Source organism: Trachypithecus francoisi, unplaced genomic scaffold (assembly GCF_009764315.1).
Source record: "Trachypithecus francoisi isolate TF-2019V2 unplaced genomic scaffold, Tfra_2.0 Contig01558, whole genome shotgun sequence".
NCBI classification, from domain to species: Eukaryota; Metazoa; Chordata; class Mammalia; order Primates; family Cercopithecidae; genus Trachypithecus; species Trachypithecus francoisi.
This window is the reverse complement of record NW_022681440.1, coordinates 3791517-3812791: the sequence shown is the minus strand read 5'-3', so window position 1 is coordinate 3812791 and position 21275 is coordinate 3791517. Positions and strand designations below refer to the sequence as shown.

The 21275-nt window shown below is 40.0% G+C and overlaps 1 protein-coding gene across 1 annotated transcript in view; it reads right to left on the bottom strand.

Moving 5' to 3' along the window:
• Positions 1-21275, bottom strand: part of CSMD1 (CUB and Sushi multiple domains 1) — a 2074981-nt gene that overhangs the window by 263215 nt on the left and 1790491 nt on the right. Inside the window, exons 31-36 of the mRNA XM_033177634.1 lie at positions 16696-16812; positions 12326-12439; positions 10434-10529; positions 2734-2937; positions 1694-1818; positions 715-811 (exon numbers count right to left, since the gene is read on the bottom strand). Of these exons, the coding sequence (XP_033033525.1) occupies positions 715-811; positions 1694-1818; positions 2734-2937; positions 10434-10529; positions 12326-12439; positions 16696-16812 (753 nt within the window). The remainder of the gene's footprint in view (positions 1-714; positions 812-1693; positions 1819-2733; positions 2938-10433; positions 10530-12325; positions 12440-16695; positions 16813-21275) is intronic.

The window sequence follows — 21275 nt, the reverse complement described above, 5'->3', positions numbered from 1 at the left end:
AGGGTGATAATGGCAACATTGATCATCATCACTTCTCTTCCATTCATGAAGTTTGAGTCCTAATGCTATTACACAAAGTGAAAGAGGGAGGTATCATGCATCTGGAGGCAGGATACCGTTAAACAAAAGTGAAATTGAGATCCGAATGATGCACCAGGGCAATGGGAAGAGGAGACTTGCAGGGCATTTGGAAAGCAGAATCTTCAAGGCAGGCGCATTCGTGAGAGTCGCAGGTGCAAGGAAGAGTAAGAGAGGGTAGACTTGTAGTGGACTACAGTTTCATCTCTGGCTACATGTGAGTAGAGTAGAACCTCAGGACTAGCTGAGCCCACAGGCTCAGTGTAATATTCCCAGACTGCTTAATGTCAGGCTGTGCATTTGAAGAGGTGAGAACTGTCTCCTAACCTCTGCCTCTTCGCTGCCTCACATTATTATTCCTGGCTTCTGCTGCCAGCCTGAGAACCCGCCACACATCAAAGCTGTGCTGCCTGACACTTTGAGATCAATCTCCTGCTCGTGGAGAACACAGCCTTCTTTTTTCTCACCTGTTTCTCGATGGTCTTACTCTAAGACTTTGAGCAGTAGAGCAACGCTTATGGAGACAGAAGAGTTGTGTAGAAAATGTCTATGTGGAGTGTTTGTTGTTATTTAGGTTGTTTTCTTGGTGTTTGCAGATTTTGAGTCACAAAGGTAAGGAAATTGATTCCATCTTACCTGAGAAGCTTCCCAGTCTGGGTGCGGTCACATCCCCACCGTCGTGGATCTCAAGGGAGTCCCAGTTTTGTTCTGTGGCAAAACTGATCACTTGGATCTACCAAACCATAACATTAAGTTAATATTGATTTTTGGCTTAACATAATTAGTCTAATTAGATGGGGTATTGGGTTTTTTCATGATTAAGGTGTATATATAGGTGTATACCTATACCTGTATATATACTTATATATATACCTTAATCATGCCTCCAATACCATAATATTATATATATATATAAATATACACACACACATATCTTAATCATGAAAATCTATCTATCTATCTATCTGGCAAAATTTAAAAAACAAACCATGAAAGAACAATTTATTTTTCTTTCTTTTCTTTTCTTTTTTTTTTTTTTTTGAGATGTAGTCTTGCTCTGTCACTCAGGCTTGAGTGCAATAGCATGATCTTGGCTCACTGCAACCTCTGTCTCCCGGGTTCAAGCAATTCCCCTGCTTCAGCCTCCCTAGTAGCTGGGATTATAGGCGTATACAACCGCGCCTGGCTAATTTTTGTATTTTTAGTAGAGATAGGGTTTCACCATGTTGGCCAGGCTAGTCTCAAACTCCTGATCTCAAGTGATCTGACTGTCTTGGCCTCCCAAAACGTGGGAATTACAGGCATGAGCCACAGTACCTGGCCAAGAGAACAATTTCTACAAATGGTACTTTTGATAGTTTTTGTTCTAAAAAATTTAAATTTTATTCTAAAAAATTATATTTATTCAAAATATAGAAACACGATTAGAAATATTTTGTAGAAATACTAAGAGAAGAGAAACAGAGTATAGTCTATGTATTTAAAATAACCAAGATAAAAGGAAAAAAAGAAAGAGAAAGAGAGATGGAAAGAAAGAAAGAACAAAAGAACGAAAGAAAGCAGCCCACAGACCCCAGCTGGGCCCTGCTGTAGACTGTGGACTTCAAGGACTCACCTGAATTCCCGAGCCCTCCGTAACTATGATCTTCCATATACAGTTCAAGTTGTTTCCGTAGGGCTCGGGGTAGCCAGGGGACAGAATTGTACCTCTTCGCTGAGTGAAATTACCACTGCATGGTACTAAAAGACAGAATCACATGTCATGAAATAAAGTGCCATAGTACAGTGTTGATTTGGCATGTAGTTTTCTTCCACTGTGTGACCAGACAGTAAGAGAAAATGTACGTGAACAATGATACGTTAAATGGCATTTTGAACCAAGGTAAAATTTAGTGTTTTTTCTTTTAAATTAGCAATATAATTGATTATTACCTGTTATGCTACTGAGTTATAGATCTTGAGTCTATAAAGAAATCTATCCAAGTTCTCTAAGAAGGGATGGTGTCTAATGATGGCACCTCCAAAGTGAATTCTGTTTAGAATAATTTACCTACTATAATTTAAGGACCTTGGCAGAGTCTTCTCTCCATGCAGACATGTATCTCCAAATGATATGAATGGGATTTATGAGCAAAGTCAAGAGAAGAGGCGCTTAAAATGTACAAATGATTCAAGTGCTAATCATGATTATACCAGGGTTTTCCACACAAAATGAAGCAGGTCAACTATAACAAGGTCATTGTCATTCAGCCTGCATTTTATCTATTACTTTTCAAACATTCATCAGCACCCATTTATTAAAAGGACGTTACACAAGTAACATAGCAAATCAACATGATAATGATTTTTTCCCAAAACGAAATTATGTTCTATACTCATGACTTTAGAGTTGATGGCCTACTTCATAAATACGGAGAAGGGAAACATGCTTTATCCTTGGTAAGATGATGAGTTGTTTTATGAAACACAGTAATTTTTAGGGTTTGGCTACTAACTCAATTATTTACCATGAAACAAATTGCCCTTTAAATGGGTCATGAGCCAGATGGATTTACGTAGCCTGGATAGAAGCACGAGAAGCAACTCTTTGGCATCACCACACAGTTCTGGTGGGCAGCCCTGTGCCCGCGATTCCCGCTTAGGGACACCGCTTACCCACACAGCTGGGGATCGTGTCGTTCCACTGCGCCAAGGCATTGGGCACGGACTGGCAGTGGAGCGCCGTGGAACCCTGAAGCAGGTATCCTGGGTTGCACTCGAATCGGACGATGGAGCCTGCCGAAAACTCAGAACCAATTCTCCTTCCATATCTGGGCTCGGGGACAGAGCTGCACTGGGTGTCGCTGGTACGAGGAACAGCTAGAAGCAAAGCACAGAACACAGCCATCTGTATCTCCATCAGCAAGCCAGGATGTTGTGTGGGAACTGGGTTTAAGATGGGGCCAAGGAGAGCTGATGCAGACAGAGAATTTAATAACACCTCCAACAATCGCTATAGAGAGTGATTTGAAGAACTGGGACCACGCAGAGCTGGCGCAGATAGAGAAGTTAATAAAGCCTCCAACAATCGCCATAGAGAATGATTTGAGGGGCTGGGACCATGCAGAGCTGGTGCAGATAGAGAATTTAATAGAGCCTCCAACAATCGCTATAGAGAATGATTTCAGGAACTGGGACCACGCAGAGCTGGCGCAGACAGAGAAGTTAATAAAGCCTCCAACAATTGCTATAGAGAATGATTTGAGGAGCACGTTCCCAACTGCACTTCGTCCTCAGGACCATCTCAGTGTCCTCACTTCAGATGAGGAAAACAGCATAAAAAGACTCAGTGCCTTATGAGGACTGATTGATATTCAGGAGATTACATTTAATCATCCTGCTGGTGATAGTGAGATGACTAACAAGGTGTACTTGTCCTCATAGGCCTCATAGTCTAATGAGAAAATCTACCATATGAATGATTTGTTATAATATGGCCATTGTGATGCAATAAAAATATTAAGATAAACTACCATCAGATCCAGCAATCCCACGTGTGTATACTTATTTAAAGGAATTTAAATTGGGATCCCAAAGAAATATCGATATTCTCACATTCATTGTAGCAGTCTTCAAAATAGTCTACATGTGCAAACAACTTAAATGTCTATCATCAGATGAACAGATAAAGAAACCGTGGAGTAGATACTCAATGGAATACTATACAGCCTTGAAAAAGAAGAAAATCCTGCTATTTGTAATAACACAGATGAACCTTGAGGACATCATGCTAACTGAAATAAGCAAATAAGCAGTCACAGAAGGACAAACACCTTATGATTTTACTTCTGTGGGGAGATTAAAGTAGTGGCACTCACAGAACCAGAGAGAGTTACAATGGTAGTTACTGGGGGCTGGGGAACAGGAAAACGGGAAGCTACTTTTGAGTGGGTATAAAGTTTCAGTTACGTAAAATGAGTAGGTCCAGGAGATCTGCTCTACAGCACTGTGTTTATAATTAAGAGGGTAGATTTCCTGATGAGAACACCTGTTCCACATGCAATCATGTTGCCTTTAGTCCTCCCTAAAGTCACCTAGGATGAGCCCAAATCTCAACAGGCCCTGGCTGGGTGCGTTGGCTCACGTCTGTAATCCCAGCACTTTGGGAGGCTGAGGCGGGTGGATCACTTGAGGTCGGGAGTTTGAGACCAGCCTGGCCAACACGCTGAAACCCCGTCTCTACTAAAAATACAAAAATTAGCCAGGTGTGGTGGTGCATGTCTGTAATCCCAGCTACTGGGGAGTCTGAGGCAGGAGAATCGCTTGAACCTGGGAGGCATAAGTTGCAGTGAACCAAGATCATGCCACTGCACTCCAGCCTGGGCGACACATTGAGACTCTGTCTCCAAAAAAATAAATAAAATAAAAAATGAAAAAATAGCAAGTCCCTCCGGTTCTCTCTTGATGAGACTTTCCTAGGTTCTGTATAATGGGTGGCCTTCGTTGTTGCAGCAAGCAAAACCCCAAGTATGTGGAATGACGCATGTGTATCTCAGGTCTTTGGGTAGTAGGTACTGACAGGTGAGTATCAGTGCAATGTGGGGGGTAAGATAACTATTCAGGTTGTATGGCAGAAATTGCCACCTACAGGAGATATTCCTGTTTATCAAAAGGAGTGTGGGCTAAAGATTAAAAAATACTTCAATTGGCAAAGAGGTCCATCACACCAGGCAAACTCTGAAAATAGTTATGCACTTTGAAATTTGCGTATTTTGTTTTGTCCTCTGCAATGAAAAAGACAGTATTCAGGTACTGTCTCTGGGATTCTATCCTCCTCAGTCCTTTTGTGTCTTCACCCTAAATGCACAGTCCTTTATCAGAATGTGCTCACGTACTCATTTTCTCTTAAAATAACCCTTCTACCTTCCCACAGCTTTTTCTAACACACTAGAATCTGTTTTATTTATTTATTTTCTGTTGAATCAGAACAACAACCGACATGATTTGGGTCACTGCTGCTGGGGAAGCAGTTCCATGAAAGTGGAAACTGGCAGATTATTTTGACTAAATGACGTTTCCATTTGGTGTTGAGATATTTTCTATAAAAAGGAAAAATTAATAAAAGTGTCTACCTTTCTAACAGCACTGATGTGGAACATAGTTTATGGTTTATCAGAATCATTCTTCTCCAAGCTAAAAATAAAATACAGAGTAACTATAATATTCTATTACAGGTCGAGTATCCTTTATCTGAAATGTCTAGTGTTTCAGGTTTTGAATTCTTATAGATTTTGGAATATTTGCATAAACATAATAAGATATCTTAGGGATGGGACCCAAGTCTAAACGTGAAATTCATTTATGTCTAATACATGCCGTATACACATAGCCCGATACACCTTCTACACATGCTTTATCCTTGTTAAGATGATGACTTGGTTTATGAAACATAGTAATGGTTAGGGTTTGGCTAATACTCAATTGTTTCCCACAAAACAAGTTGCTCTTTAAATGGGTCACGAGCCAGATGGATTTATGTAGCCTGAGAAGCGCAAGCAGCAGCTCTGGCACCACGGAGAAGCTCTGGTGGGCAGCCATTTTATACAATATTTTATATTTTAAAATGCAAATACAATATTTTAAATAATTTTGTGCATGAGACAAAGTGTTGACAGCATTTTCTATTGCGATTCGTCCATTACATGAGGTCAGGCGTGACATTTTTCCTTTGTGGAGTCATGTTTGTGCTCAAAACATATCAGATTCTGGAGCATTTAGGATTTTGGATAGTCAGATTAGGGATTCCCAATTCATATAATAAAATATTGAAATTATTTTTGTCATGCCTGAGTATTTTGTTAGAGTTGAATAATGGCATGAAGGAAAAAAGAGATATCCCATAGAGGCTTCCACAATCATCTCAAAGATCTTTCACAAAACGAAGAACTATTGCCAGTGGTAGTTTTTCTACTTATGCTGGATTGCTTACAAAATACCTGCTATCGTGGCAAAGGTTCCACTTATCTAAGAGGCTTCAGGTATTGCATCGCTCACTTGTATATTTGAGAGCTATGTAAACATATTTGTATCTTTGAGAGATACAGGGTATCACTGTCATTCCAAGTTCCCAAAATGAGGAGAAATACAGCACCAACGGCCATGTGTACACAGGTCACTTTCTTCATGAATTTGATAGTGGTCTATTTTCAAGGAAAATGACAATAAATGAATAACACCTGCATCTAGATAAAATTACGAAAAAAAATTTTTAGAGGAAGAAGTTTAGAAAGTGAAGAGACCAATTTTAAGTATTTGAGACAGTAGGACAGGGAGAAGCTGTGGAATGGACATCACAGCTCCACAGAATGTCTGGGAAGCGGGTGGGTGGAAATCAGACTGTGCTCTGTAACTTCCTCCTCCCCGCCAGTCCTCTGGCTCTGGCCCTTCGCCTGCACATTTCAGATGGCACCCGAGATAAATTCTATTGTCTGTCATCATCATTCTCTATCTTTTAGTAAATATTTCACACTGCCATGAAGCCAAATTGAAATCAGCCCAGTGGAAAAGTGAGCAGGAATGAGGTCAGCCTGGAATAGGGGGTGATCAACAAAATGATTGACTTCTCAGGCCAGACAACCATGTTTCTTTGGAGGCAGGATGTCCTCCTCCGGGGCTCTGAGGTGCTGTAAGTGGGAAGCAGTGCGAATGTGTGCACACCTGTCGGAAAAAGCCGGAAACACATTGTGACAGTTTTCATGATCACCCTTCAACACCACAAATGCTCTAAGCTACAGCTACATGCTGCTCCTTTACTGCACCTCTGTTACAGTCGATGTGAAAACCACAACAACAATAATAAAATAAATCTGAATGCATGGAGGACTCACTTGCAACACCTAAGTGGAGCAGTTTTGATTTAGTGACTGAGGGACATTTTCTATCTCAAAATCATTCCTCTCTCATGGTTGAAAAATCAGGTTGGACAAGCCATTACTAGTCAATGAATTAAAATATATATCACTGGATTGCAAGCAAAATTTTACATTTATTCTTCTTTGCAAAGAATATGCATTTTATAAGCTTTCGATACAAATGTGAGGTTTTAGATGTGGAAAACCAGCTAAGCCACATAATTCATGCCATCTAAAAAGAAGAAGAAACCAAGGGAAAATCAATCAAAACATGTATTTGCCTGCCTAGAAATAACCTCAAGTAAAGAAACTCTTAATGTACATCTTCCCTACCCAAATTGAGAAAAAAATATTTCTGCGTTTATAGCTCTGCTTATTTTCAGGAGACTATTCGATTAACTATTTTATTTCATTTCATTTCATTTCATTTTATTTTTGAGGTGGAGTCTCGTTCTGTCACCTAGGCTGGAGTACACTGGTGTGATCTAGGCTCACTGTAATCTCCGCCTCCCAGGTTCAAGCAGTTCTCCTGCCTCAGTCTCCCAAGTAGCTGAGATTACAGGAACCTGCCACCACCCTTGGCTTTTTTTTTTTTTTTTTTTTTTGTACTTTTAGTAGAGATGGGGTTTCACCATGTGAACCAGGCTGGTCTTGAACTCCTGAGCTCAGACAATCTGCCTGCCTTGGCCTCCCAAAGTGCTAGGATTACAGTCATGAGTCACCGTGCCTGGCCTAATTAACTATATTTCCATGAGTGCTAAAGAGACCAAGTCTTTCCAGCGGAAGACCCTGGAAGAAGAAAGCCTTGAGCTCCTGAGCCTGGGATGCAGGTGCTGCTTCAGGCGAGGAGCCTGGGAGAGGAGAACCCAGGTTAGCGATGGTAACCTGGAAAACATGACTTGGAAAGAAACAGTCCCGGCCAATGGACATTTATAAGCTGGGCACTGCAGGGGAGGTTCAATATAGAAATACGGTTTCCTCTTCCCTTTAAAATGTACAGTAAATCCTTGCAGTTTACTCGTTTTGGTGTGAGTGTGTTATTTGGAAGGAACTGAAGGCAGCATTGAATTCTACGTTGAAACAAATGACAGGAATAGGCTTTTTATGAAAACAGACAGGCATAAATATAAGACCATGGGAAAAAGTAGCGTTGATGAGGTACTCTCCCACATGAAGGTTTATTGAGACACAATCAATCATGCATATCAGAGGGATGGGGGAGAAGACAGGGCAGGGTGGGCAGCTGTGACCAGCCTGCCTTAAATCCTCAGAAGCCTCGGAGCAGGCAGCAAAGAGAAGGATGTGGGCTCTGCCTCCCTTGGCCTCTGTTTTCAGGCGGATTGATTCTAATGTTGAAAGACATGAATTACCGGCCAAAGCAAAGTCTCTAAATGCAATGTAATTACTTAATGGTATAGAATCAATGGCCTCTTCTAATCCTGGAAGAAGCAGACTGTGCTGGAGTTACTAAGAAACGGTGTGTGTGATGTTCTGCTTTTGCATTTTGCTAAGAATATGTTGATTTTAGGTGTGATGTATTTTCTGTGAAATGGTAAAGATCCCTGAACTTGTATAACCACAGCCAATCATGCAGGTTCTTCCAGTCCCTGCTTGATGGTACAAGGCCAGGGAACTTAGAGAGTACAGGGGAGGCTACAGGATTTCCTCCACTGTGAACACTCAGGGAATTCCCGGGAGCTCAGAAACTGGTATAAAACACTTTCTGCTTGATGCCAAAAAGCACATGTACAAAGCTGAACATGTTCAGCATTTAAAAGCAAGAATTGTGTATCTCCCATGTCTTCAACAAAGCTTGCTAATGCCAGGAAAAAATGTAATCATGGCTCAGACTTGGAATATTAAAACTGTCAGAGGTGTTTGATCCAGAGAGACTACGTCTTCAATAGGGGCTGTGTAAAATGAGACTGGGCCGGGCGCGGTGGCTCAAGCCTGTAATCCCAGCACTTTGGGAGGCCGAGACAGGTGGATCACGAGGTCAGGAGATCGAGACCATCCTGACTAACACGGTGAAACCCCGTCTCTACTAAAAAATACAAAAAACTAGCCGGGCGAGGTGGTGGGCGCCTGTAGTCCCAGCTACTCGGGAGGCTGAGGCAGGAGAATGGTGTAAACCCGGGAGGCGGAGCTTGCAGTGAGCTGAGATCCGGCCACTGCACTCCAGCCTGGGCGACAGAGAGAGACTCCGTCTCAAAAAAAAAAAAAAAAAAAATGAGACTGAGACCTATTGGGCTAAATTCACAGGAGGTCAAGCATTCTAAGTCACAGGATGAGATAGGAGGTTGGCACAAGGTACAGGTCACAAAGACCTTGCTGATAAAAAGATGTAGTAAAGAAGCTGGCTAAAATCCTCCAAAACCAAGATGGCTTCTAAAATGGCCTCTGGTCATCCCCACTGCTCATTATACACTAATTAAAAAGCATTAGCATGCTAAAGAAAACACTCCCAATGGCACCATGACAGTTTACAAATGCCATGGCAATGCCAGGAAGTTACTCTAAAGGGCCTAAAAAGAGGAGAGACTCTAGTTAAAGGAATTGTCTACCCCTTTGCCAGAAAACTCACAAATAATCCACCACTCGTTTAGCATATAATCAAGAAATAACAGCAAGTATAAGCAGCAGAAAAATCGAGACCTAGAAAACTAAGTATTGCTTCTTATTTTTGAACACAGAGTTTATCTCTGAGCATGATCATTTCTTCCAGATCTCAGCCTTTACAGTCATGACAAGCTCCATCCAAAGACTTACTCCAAGCTTCCGAAAGTATATGAACAGTTTATGTGGTCATTTTTTCAAGTTCATATAATGAATATGCAAAACAAAAGTGAAACATATTTGGAGAAAATTCTTAGCTTTTCAGAATCTTTGAGCAATCTCAAATATTTTTTAAAAGGTTTAAATTAAAAAGTAAGTATAAAGGTGTAAAAGTACCCAACGTAAATAAAACACAAACAAAATAAATAGGTATTTAGTTAGGATAAGAGATGCATGTATGATATTTTGCTTTTTGTTTTGTTTTGTTAAATTTCCTTTTAAGCTTAGTTTTTATAAAATGTAGAATTGCATAATGCATTTTAAATATATTTCATATATTGTTACTAAGATCTAAACTATTACAAAATACTTAATTAGATAAAATATTGTATTTGAAATCATCTTCCAAGATGTGAAGAGCTACAGAAAGGTAATATGATCAATATTTATTCCCTTCTAGTGCCTGATGAGATATTATTCTGTTTTGTAGTAGAAATACGAGTTTCAATTGTCAAAAAATTGTAATATTTTTATTAAATAACTTCATTATGAACATACGAACACCTCCAGCTCCTTAAATATGACAAAAATGCCACTGAGATGTTCTGAGTGCTCTGTCTGAGACTGGTGGTGTGTCCAGCGTCAGGAAGGACCACAGTGACATGTGGAGACATGGGGAGTGACCCTCACCTTGATACACGAAGTGGAAACCCCTGGCAGAGGCACCGCTCTTCGCACTGAATCGGAGCAGAATTTGATTTGACGTAGCCAAGGGCAATGTTTCCCCTAGAAATGAAGACAGAGATAATATGTGGGATTCAGAAAACACACAGCACCGTGGAGGACAGGTGTATTTTGGAAAATGGTGATAAAGCTGAAATTTCACATTTGTTTTTTGAACTTTTAAAACATTTTCACTTTGTGGTTTAAAACTCAAATATGTTGTTTTTATAAAGATTTAAAAACTCTGTCCCAGGCAAGAATAGGCAGTGCATTTGATTAAAATATACTGAAATCATGATTTCCCTGATGACTTTTTTTGAAGAAAGCACCGATGGTAGGTAGCTCTATATTATAACGGAGACAGAAGTCAAGGGTGAATCATTTTCTCAGAATCACCTTAATTTGATTTTAGTTAAAAATTAAAAGAATTTTACTTAAAATTTTTTAAAAAGTAATTGAATCCAAAGATGACTTTTTAAAAATTAAAGGATTCAGAAAAGACCTTCTGAAGTATATGTTTAACCTTTAGAAGCACACATAGGCCAGGCGCAGTGGCTCACACCTGTAATCCCAACACTTTGGGAGGCTGAAGCTGGTGGATCACTTGAGGCCAGGAGTTTGAGACCAGCCTGGCCAACATGGGGAAACCACGTCTCTACTAAAAATGCAAAAATTAGCCAGCTATGGTGGCACATGACTGTAATCCCAGTCACTCAGGAGGCTGAGGCAAGAGAATTGCTTGAACCTGGGAGATGGGGGTTGCAGTGAGCCAAGATGGTGCCACTGCTCTCTAGCCTGGGCAACAGAGTGAGACTTCGTCTCAAAAATAATAATAATAATAATAATAAATAATAAAAGCACATATAAAATGTGGAAGAGTCTGTCTCAAGCAGTGGTGGGAGGTGTGTGAATTGGCATAAGCCTTTCAGAGGACAATGTGTTACTAAGAATCAACATATTTAACATGTATCCTCTAATGCATTCTTAGATATGTCACTGAACCCTGGTAGAAAAGAAGAAAACATAGGTCTTAAGACTTTTAGTTAATAATGAAATAGTGAAAACCTGGAAATAACCAAATCTTAATCTTAATTGGTCAAAGCTTGTGATGCATATAGTTTACTAGGCAAATTAGTGAATGTACTCAGTACCAAATTGGTTTCATAAATGATGAAAACGTATCAGTACAAATAAGGGGTAGGTCATCAATTAAAAGTGGGGTTAAATTGCTACGTTAAACCCACAGAATACCATTCAGAACTCAGAGTAAGGACACTGGCTGTATACAGTGTTTGTTAGAGACAGATTTCTGTACGTGATTTTAAGGGTAAGAATGGGATAAAAATAAGTTTTGAAATAACAGTCCATGTTTTCTGGGGGTTCCTGTGTGTTTGCGTGCACGTGTGGACAAATGTATGCATGTGTACATGTGAACACGGGTAGATGTGCAGTTATTAATGGGTCTCTCTATGTAGGACTTACAGGCTTAGAGTGATTTGGACCGAAATGTTAATCATTTTTATATCCAGAGGGGAGGTTAAGACACATGGGATACAAAATTAAACACAGATGATAGTTGATTATCCCATCCTCTTTTTCGGATCTTTGCCCCTTTTACTGAGATAAATATTATATTTTCTGCAATCTTAGTAAGATGATAAAAGCAGGTGATTTTATATCTGAGATAAAAACATTTTTGAGATCTTACATCTAAAATAAGATTTTTCTAAGCACACACACAGATTCAAAAATGATTACATTTCTCATTCATCAAAACAAAGCAAAAGAAATTGACAAGTTAAAAATCAATCCCCCTAGCTGTCTAAACTAAATTAAGGGCAAAATGCTCTAAGACTTACCTGAGTGAGACCCAGAGAGCGAGCTGAGAAGTCTGGCCTGCGCGTGGGTTCCATCGAATAATTCGGCCAAATCATTCAGGGCCGTCTGGAAATAGGCAAACTGTCCAAAGACCACTAAAAAATAAGACGGGGGATGTTGGCACAAGATGCTCTAAGAAAACAAAATGGAGATTTTTGATCTCACTGAATATCTATTATTAATTGCCCCAAAGGATCATTATCCTAAGAATCTGGTAAAAAATAAATATCAACTTACTTTCTCTGCTTTCTAAGTTTTCAGTTGACGAAACTATTTTACTTTGCTTCTTGACTTTTGGCATTTAATAAAAGAAAAAAATACTGTTTTATTTCAAATTTGGACATTAAATGAAGAATGTTTTTGTTTTAATAAACACAGCATTAAGAATATCTGGGCTGGATGTGGTGGCTCACGCCTGTAATCCCAGTACTTTGGGAGGTGGAGGCAGGTGGATCATCTTGAGGTCAGGAGTTCACGATCAGCCTGGCCAACATGGTGAAACCCTGCCTCTATTAAAAATACAAAAATTAGCAAGGCTTGGTGGTGGCTGCCTGTAATCCCAGGTACTCAGGAGGCTGAGGCAGGAGAATCACTTGAACCTGGAAGGCAGAGGTTGCAATGAGCTGAGATTGTGCCACTGCACTCCAGCCTGGGTGACAGAGTGAGACGCAGTCTCCAAAAAAAAAAAAAAAAAAAAAAAAAAATCTGTAAAGACTTCCCTATATTTTCAAATATTTAGCAACATTTTATTCAATGAAAAATAAGCAAAGGATCAAGCCCCATGATGATTTGATGAGGAATTTACATTCCTCACAAAAGGTTATTATAATGCCAAATTCATATTAATACATTGCTGTATTCATACAAACTGATTTACACACGTGATTCTGTGGCATATAATAGGAATCACTTGCCATTTTCCACTCTACAATTTCATTTACCCTACAGGTTACGAAAGTTGTGTGAACACACATCCTTCAAGTAAAACATAACTATATCCTTTGTGACTTCAAATCTAACTGATACTGTGTATTCAGATTGATGATATAGAGGGCCTTTATATATGCAGGAAAACCTGTGAGTTAGTATATATTTACAAGCAATAAAAAACTAATCCTTTTCTTATTTATTGTAAGATTTGCACTACAATCATTCTAAACCATTATGAACAAGAAATGGAGGTGTGTGCACTAGTTGTGTGTGTCAGAATTCCAATAGAAAGAATTACTGTTCATATTTGTCAGTATGATGAAAGTAATCTAACTGTAACAGTGTGTGTGCCCATATGTGTATAGACACACATACATATATTTATGTAACTGAATCCATACACACGTATCTAATATTGTCTTTGAAGATTTTATAATTTCCCAGAGAAAAACACAAAGAAGTCATATAGACTAGGTGAATTTTTCCAATAGATGAAATGCACTAAAAACTTTTTTCAGAAATTAGAGAGGGAGAGGACTTAATACTTTCTCTACAGATCTTGCTTATACCATCCTAACCCACCCACCACCTCCCCAAGTTCATTAGATTTTTATCATATTGGAGGCCAAAAACTTGGGTCAAAAAAGCGAATCATTCATAGATAATTTCTATTCTTTTTCAAGAAATATTTAGCTGACATCCACCTCATATTAGAAACTAAGAAAAAAGGAGGGAAGGCGATATTAACATTGTCCCAGGACTATCACATTCGAGCGTGTTCGGTAATTTCCACGAGAAATATGGATTTTGAGTGCAAGATATCAGGAGCCAGGAGGAATGCCCAGCTCATTCTAGAGATGGCCCTGACATCTTCCTTGAGGCGCCTCCTTCACCTGGGTTCTAACTCGTCACTCACAGTCAGCCCTAGTGAGCAAACTCAGTTTCCAAGAGAGAAAAGCTACTCAGTGCTATCCACGCTGCTGCTAGAAATCATGAGAATGTGATGAGAAGAACAAACAAAGGGTTGTGGGGCTTCAGCCGCGGGAACCGTCAATGCTTCACCGTGGGGATGGCACTATCACTAGTTCTTCAAGAAGGATTCGTGGAAGAATGGAATATAAGAAATTATATCAGCAAATGGAATACAAAAAGCAAAATGGTAGAGGGGACAAACGCAGCAAACAGTCAACTTCAGCTAACACTCCGTGGATAAAAAACAAACAGGCCGGGCGCGGTGGCTCAAGCCTGTAATCCCAGCACTTTGGGAGGCCGAGACGGGCGGATCACGAGGTCAGGAGATCGAGACCATCCTGGCTAACACGGTGAAACCCCGTCTCTACTAAAAAATACAAAAAACTAGCCGGGCGACGTGGCGGGCTCCTGTAGTCCCAGCTACCTGGGAGGCTGAGGCAGGAGAATGGCGTAAACCCAGGAGGCGGGGCTTGCAGTGAGCTGAGATCCGGCCACTGCACTCCAGCCTGGGCAGCAGAGCGAGACTCCGTCTCAAAAAAAAAAAAAAAAAAAAAAAAAACAAAAAACAAACAGGGGGATTGGAATGCAAAGGTCTGTGGCAAGGACCTCAAAGGCCACCCTGAAACATAAACACTTTGTTCTGTAGGTAACAGGAGTGAGTAAGAATGTTTATCACGATACTAAAATGCTTAGATTTGTGTTTTAGAAAGCATTCTTGGCTATGGTTTTAGATGAGAATAGAGGAAACTGGGTTTTCTGAAGACCTGTCTTATTGATAATATTGCTTCCCATTTTCAGCCTGTGTCGACAGACAGGAAGCAGCCTCTTCCTACCTGGTAAAGATCACGTCACCCTGTAATGTCTGGATGGCACGTCTGCCTCACTCCCACACCATAAGCCTGAGAGGGGCATGGACCAGATTCATTTCATCTTTGCATCCATGGACTTACAAATACTGTGAGATTAATTGTTTAGTTAATTAGTTTATTTCGTAGGAAAAAGTAAGGAATGGGGGAAGAAAGTAAAAGACAGAATGCATTTTCATTAAAGATTCGCTATAACTATGTTATTCCACACTGAGACTTTCTGCCAGATGGGATGTGATGTGTTTGTGTAATTAAACCTTTCACATCAGGAAATTATAATCAATATTTAGGATATGAGTATGACTTTTTTAGCTGAAAAATTTTAATTGTGTAGTGATGACAACAATATTTTGTATTTAACTAAAATAATAGGATATGGCTGCTAAACTTCATTGTAGTAAGTATATTTTGTCATGCATTCATAAAAAAGACTTTTTTTGTGATAATCAGGGGAATACTGCTGAGCATTTAGGTGAGAAAAATGTATTTTGTTCAAATTCTAAATTAAGATTGAAGTTAAATGAGGGACTTTAAAGAATTTGGGCCAACTTAAAGAGTTCGAATCTAGAACCCGTTTTAGGTATCATTGTCCATTTATCATAACAAAGGGAACAGCAAGGCTCAGGGAGGGTGTGCATTATTAAATTCGTAAGAAGCCTGGGAATCATAACATAATAGAAGTTTATAAAAATAATGTCTCCCACACACCAGTTTCTTACCCATCAAATAACTTTCTTGTCATATGTTAAAAATGCTTTACCTCAAATACAGTCTAACATTAGAATTTTTATCTGCTTTATATGCTGAGTGAGTGATTGCTGTCTCAGACATATATAAAAACCTTGACTAGGTAGCGTTTTCAATTTTCCTAACGGAAAGAGGGAAATCGTCTTTAAGATGACGATAGCTACTATCCGGTTTACTCCAGAAAAGAATCCGATCCAAGATAAATGGTCCTGGTCAGGAGTGAGATGAGCATCACATAAATGAAGTGCAGAGCGACCAGGGAAGGCTCTTCTGGAAATGAAGTCATCTTGGAAAATTTGCTCGAATTGGACACAAGGTGTAGGAGGGAAATAGAAAGTCAGGGTTCAGCAGGTGAAACAGTCAGGACTGTGCCTGCTTCTCCATCCCTGAGCACTTACAGGTTGACTCAAGGATGCAGTGATTTCGATCACGATCTGGTTACTGAATTCACTGAATGTACGTGCCATTCATGCACAGACATGCACACAGCGCTCTGACCCACCCTCTACTTTATGAGAAATCCTCCCTTGCTCATAAAAACAACCAATGGAAAGAACGACGTGTGAGAAACCTAAGAAAAAAGCCAAATTAATTCTCTCTGATTATTCTGGATCATAACCCTAGTGGGGACTGTAAGCGTTTAATATCACATTGGTAAAAGGATTGTAACGGACATTGTGTGGGATATGTTTGGAAAGCCTGCTACTAAAATGCAACTCATTTGCTTTTACATGAACTATTTCACTAAGCTCTAGAATACCTGTTTATCGGATGAGAGAAAAATTAACCCTGAAAGGAAACATGACAATGAATTAAAAATAAAAGGACATCCTTACCGAATTCCTTTGGGACCGTTATGGAATAGAGGCATATTTGACCAGCTGTGTAATTATGGGGGTAGTTTGGTGATAAAACTACTCCTTCCGATCCCATGTACTGGCCTCCGCAGGGAGCTGAAAATAAAACCAACCGAGAGTGAGGTGCTGTGCAATAATAATAGTGCACGTGACAGGTGAGCCAAAGCTGAAACACATCAAATACGTGAGCACATTTACTGAAAACTTAACAAAATAATATGTTAAAATCTTGTTTTGCATTGCTATCAACGTAATAGAAAAACAAAGATTTACCAGGTAAGAAGTAATGCAACTTAGGAGAAAAACCTAATATTATTTTCATGGCCATGTCTCAGATGTATTACAATAATAAGGGAAACAGTTATAATAATAATAGAACAGGTTCTGTAAAGACAAATGATTAAATTATTTTAGAAAGTCTAGCCAGAGTTGTCTGTTCAAAGTCAATCCTCATATTAACCTAAGAGATACAAAGATTATATCAGTTTTCCATCACTTTTATATTAATATGGGACTAAAAGGGAAAATGTGTTGCTTTTTAGGGGGTTTTGTTTGTTTTAACGTTTTATCTTATAGTTTCAGTAAAAAAGCAACATGTATAATTACTAACGCTTTTGGGGTCTCTTCCTATGAGTTCGATTTAAAACTAAAGGAATCCATTATTAGAAAGTTAGGGCTTATAAAACATAGAGAGGTGTGGGGGAGGCGGGGGGGTATGTCTGTGTGTACGTGTATGTGTGAGTATGTCTTAATTTTTCCCGAGTTATCTTACTTTGGCTTCACTTTTGCTAAGAAAATGAAAAACACTGTACACAGATGTTCAAAGCACTTTTTAAAGCATCATGGAACAGACCTCCAATTAAATCCCAGCCATTTGATATCCAGTCTTTACATTGCCAGTACTCTATTTCCTTATATTTTTACATAAGGAGGGGTCAAGTCCGCTCCGCTCATCTATTTAGCATAGAGCACTGACCAGCGCAGGAGCCACTCAGTACAGCCTATTGCACCCTTACCATGCTGGCTGTGGCCTGACTGCACTTCCTATCTTAGATATACCGTCACTGATTTGAATTCAGAATTATCTTCAGTATTTCAGAAAGGTTATATTTCTACAGCTCATTTCTCCTTGATATGGCATTTTTCTTTTTCTTTTCTTTTCTTTCTTTTTTTTTGGGGGGGGGACGGAGTCTTGCCCTGTCACCCGGGCTGGAATGCAATGGTGTGATCTCCACTCACTGCAACCTCCGCCTCCCTGGGTTCAAACAATTCTCCTGTCTCAGCCTCCCGAGTAGCTGGGATTACAGGCATGTGCCACCACACTTGGCTAATGTTTTGGGTTTTTTTTTTTTTTTGTATCTTTAGTAGAGACGGAGTTTCACCATGTTGGGCAGGCTGGTCTCGAACCCCGGACCTCGTGATCTGCCTGCCTTGGCCTCCCAAAGTGCTGGGATTACAGGGGATTACAGGCGTGAGCCACTGTGCCCAGCCACAATAGCAATTTTCAAGCCTCAAAGGAAAAAAAAAGTTAGAGATAACATGTTTAATCCTTTGAACGTTAATTAGCATTATGTTAAATCTTAATTGACGGACAGAATATTTTCCATGATGAATAAAACTCCTTAGAACATGGTAATGCTACGGTTAAGGCATCTTGTTAATGATGATTAGTTAAGAAATTTCCTTAACCCCTGCATTACAATCGCTTGAAAAACTTGAATTGTATTCTAAAAGTCAAAGGAAAACAGCTCAGACATCTGACAGCTTTGATCTGTTTATGACCAGCTGGCAGCGATTTTTACTTAACTAAGCTCAGCCTTCATGCTAGTGTCTTAATTCAAAATCACGTTATCACTCTAAAACACTTCTATTTAGTTTTTTCCAGTTTTAAATAGAAACATTTTATTTTCACTTTTAGATGGAGGATATTTCTGTAAGCTCCAAAACTGAAGGTTTCCAGTAGAATCCTGGCGTCACTCACTCTACCAAGGCAGACACATCCCTCAGATATTTTCCTCCACCATCACCATGTAAGGTCAACCAGGGTAAGTCAGAACTATCTTTTCTTTCTCCTCAAAAGCTTCAAGTTCAAGTTAAAAAAAAAACACACACACAAATATAGAATGAAAATGTATTTTAATTCCGCTCAGTCACATAAAATTGAAACATATCACTTTGCAAATGATCTTTTTCCATTAAAAATTTAGTTTTAAATTTTAAACAAGAAGTATAAGTAGGCCGGGCACGGTGGCTCACGCCTATAATCCCAGCACTTTGGGAGGCCGAGGTGGGCGGATCACGAGGTCAGGAGACCGAGACCATCCTGGCGAACACGGTGAAACCCCGTCTCTACTAAAAATAGAAAAAACTAGCCGGGCGAGGTGGCGGGCGCCTGTAGTCCCAGCTACTCGGGAGGCTGAGGCAGGAGAATGGCGGGAACCCGGGAGGCGGAGCTTGCAGTGAGCTGAGATCCGGCCACTGCACTCCAGCCTGGGCGACGAGGGAGACTCCGTGTCAAAAAAAAAAAAAAAAAAAAAAGAAGTATAAGTAAAAAGTGGAAAAATGTCATCACTGGGCCAAAATTTTGATTCCCAAATTATTAGTGATGGTGAACTAATTCTTATCAAGAACATCTTCTGATCGCTCTGTCACGAGGCTGTAGTGCAATGGCACGATCTTGGCTCACTGCAACCTCCGCCTACCGGGTTCAAGAGATTCTCCTGCCTCAGCCTCCTGAGTAGCTGGGACTACAGGCGCGCATCACCAAGCACAGCTGATTTTTGTATTTTTGGTAGAGACGGGTTTTACCATGTTGGCCAGGATGGTCTCGATCTCTTGACCTCGTGATCCACCTGCCTCGGCTTCCCAAAGTGCTGGGATTACAGGCGTGAGCCATTACGCCCGGCCATATGTTTTGTGATGGTTAATACTGAGTTTCAACTTTTGGATTGAAGGATACAAAGTATCGATCCTGGATGTGTCTGTGGGGGTGCTGCCAAAGGAGACTAACATTTGAGTCAGCGGGATGGCAAAGGCAGACCCACCCTTAATTTGGGTGGGTACCATCTAATAAACAGCCAACATGGCTAGAATATAAGCAGGCAGAAAAATGTGAAATGAGAGACTGGCCTAGCCTACATCTTTCACCTGGGTTGGATGCTTCTTGCCCCTGAACATCAAACTCCAAGCTCTTCAGTTTTGGAACTCAGAATGGCCCTCCTTGTTCCTCAGCCTGCAGACAGCATATTGTGGGAACTTGTGATCATGTGAGTTAATGCTTAATAAATTCCCCTTTATATATGTAGCTATTCCATTCGTTCTGTCCCTCTAGAGAACCCTGACTAATACATGTTTTAAAGTATAACTACAAAGAAACACTTTGTCCAAGGACAGAATAAAAGAGGATTGCCTTATGATACTAGAGGACATTTAAAAAAAGCCAAAGATGAAATTAAGGAAAACTGACTCAGAACTTCTGTCTTTTACTACCTTGATAAATGGTGCTTGTGCCTGTCAGTTATTCCTCAGATCAGAAAGCTAAGCACCAGAACTACAACAATTACATGTTTCATACATGACCAAACATTTGTGTTAGAAAAATATGGAGAGAATTTTTATTTAATTCTTTTTTTTTTTTTGAGACGGAGTCTCGCTCTGTCTCCTAGGCTGGAGTGCAGTGGCCAGATCTCAGCTCACTGCAAGCTCTGCCTCCCGGGTTCACGCCATTCTCCTGCCTCAGCCTCCTGAGTAGCTGGGACTACAGGCGCCCGCCACCTTGTCCTGCTAGTATTTTGTATTTTTTTTTTTAGTAGAGACGGGGTTTCACCGTGTTAGCCAGGATGGTCTCGATCTCCTGACCTTGTGATCCGCCCGTCTCGGCCTCCCAAAGTGCTGGGGTTACAGGCTTGAGCCACTGCACCCGGCCTAATTCTTAATAATTGTTATGTCTGTGTTACTGTGCTAATCTAAGAAACAGCCATGGTGCTTCTCACCTTAGGAGTTATTTAATTTTAATACAACAACAGAGGAAAAATAAATAAATGTTTGTTATTTGGTAATTAACATATTAAACAGATTATTGCCTAAATGAATAAAGACATACAAGAGCATTCATTGCTAATGTTAACAAGAAGCTTGCTTATCCATCTGGCTAATTAGAATACATACATCTCATACATAAAGGCAATCACATAGAACCAAATTGAATACACAAAACTAGCAAACAGAGTCATTCTGACCCATGAAAGGGGCTCTACCTTGTTTCAATTTCAGTTACAATTCTACAAAAAACTTCAATAAGCAAAATTTGTAGGTAATAGATGAATAACCAGGAAAAACATGACACCACGCATCTAAAACAAACTGGTCCAAAATGCACCTACTGCATCCCAGGATGTAGGAACTATCAAAATATTTAAAGTAGAGAAAAAGGCCCCAAGGTTAACTGGAGATCTGAATAAATCACAGACACAGGTTCATGCATAAAACATGCTGCTCTCCATGAGAGATCCAAGATGCACTACAGGAGAAGCCATCTCTGCTTTCCAGATTTCGAATAC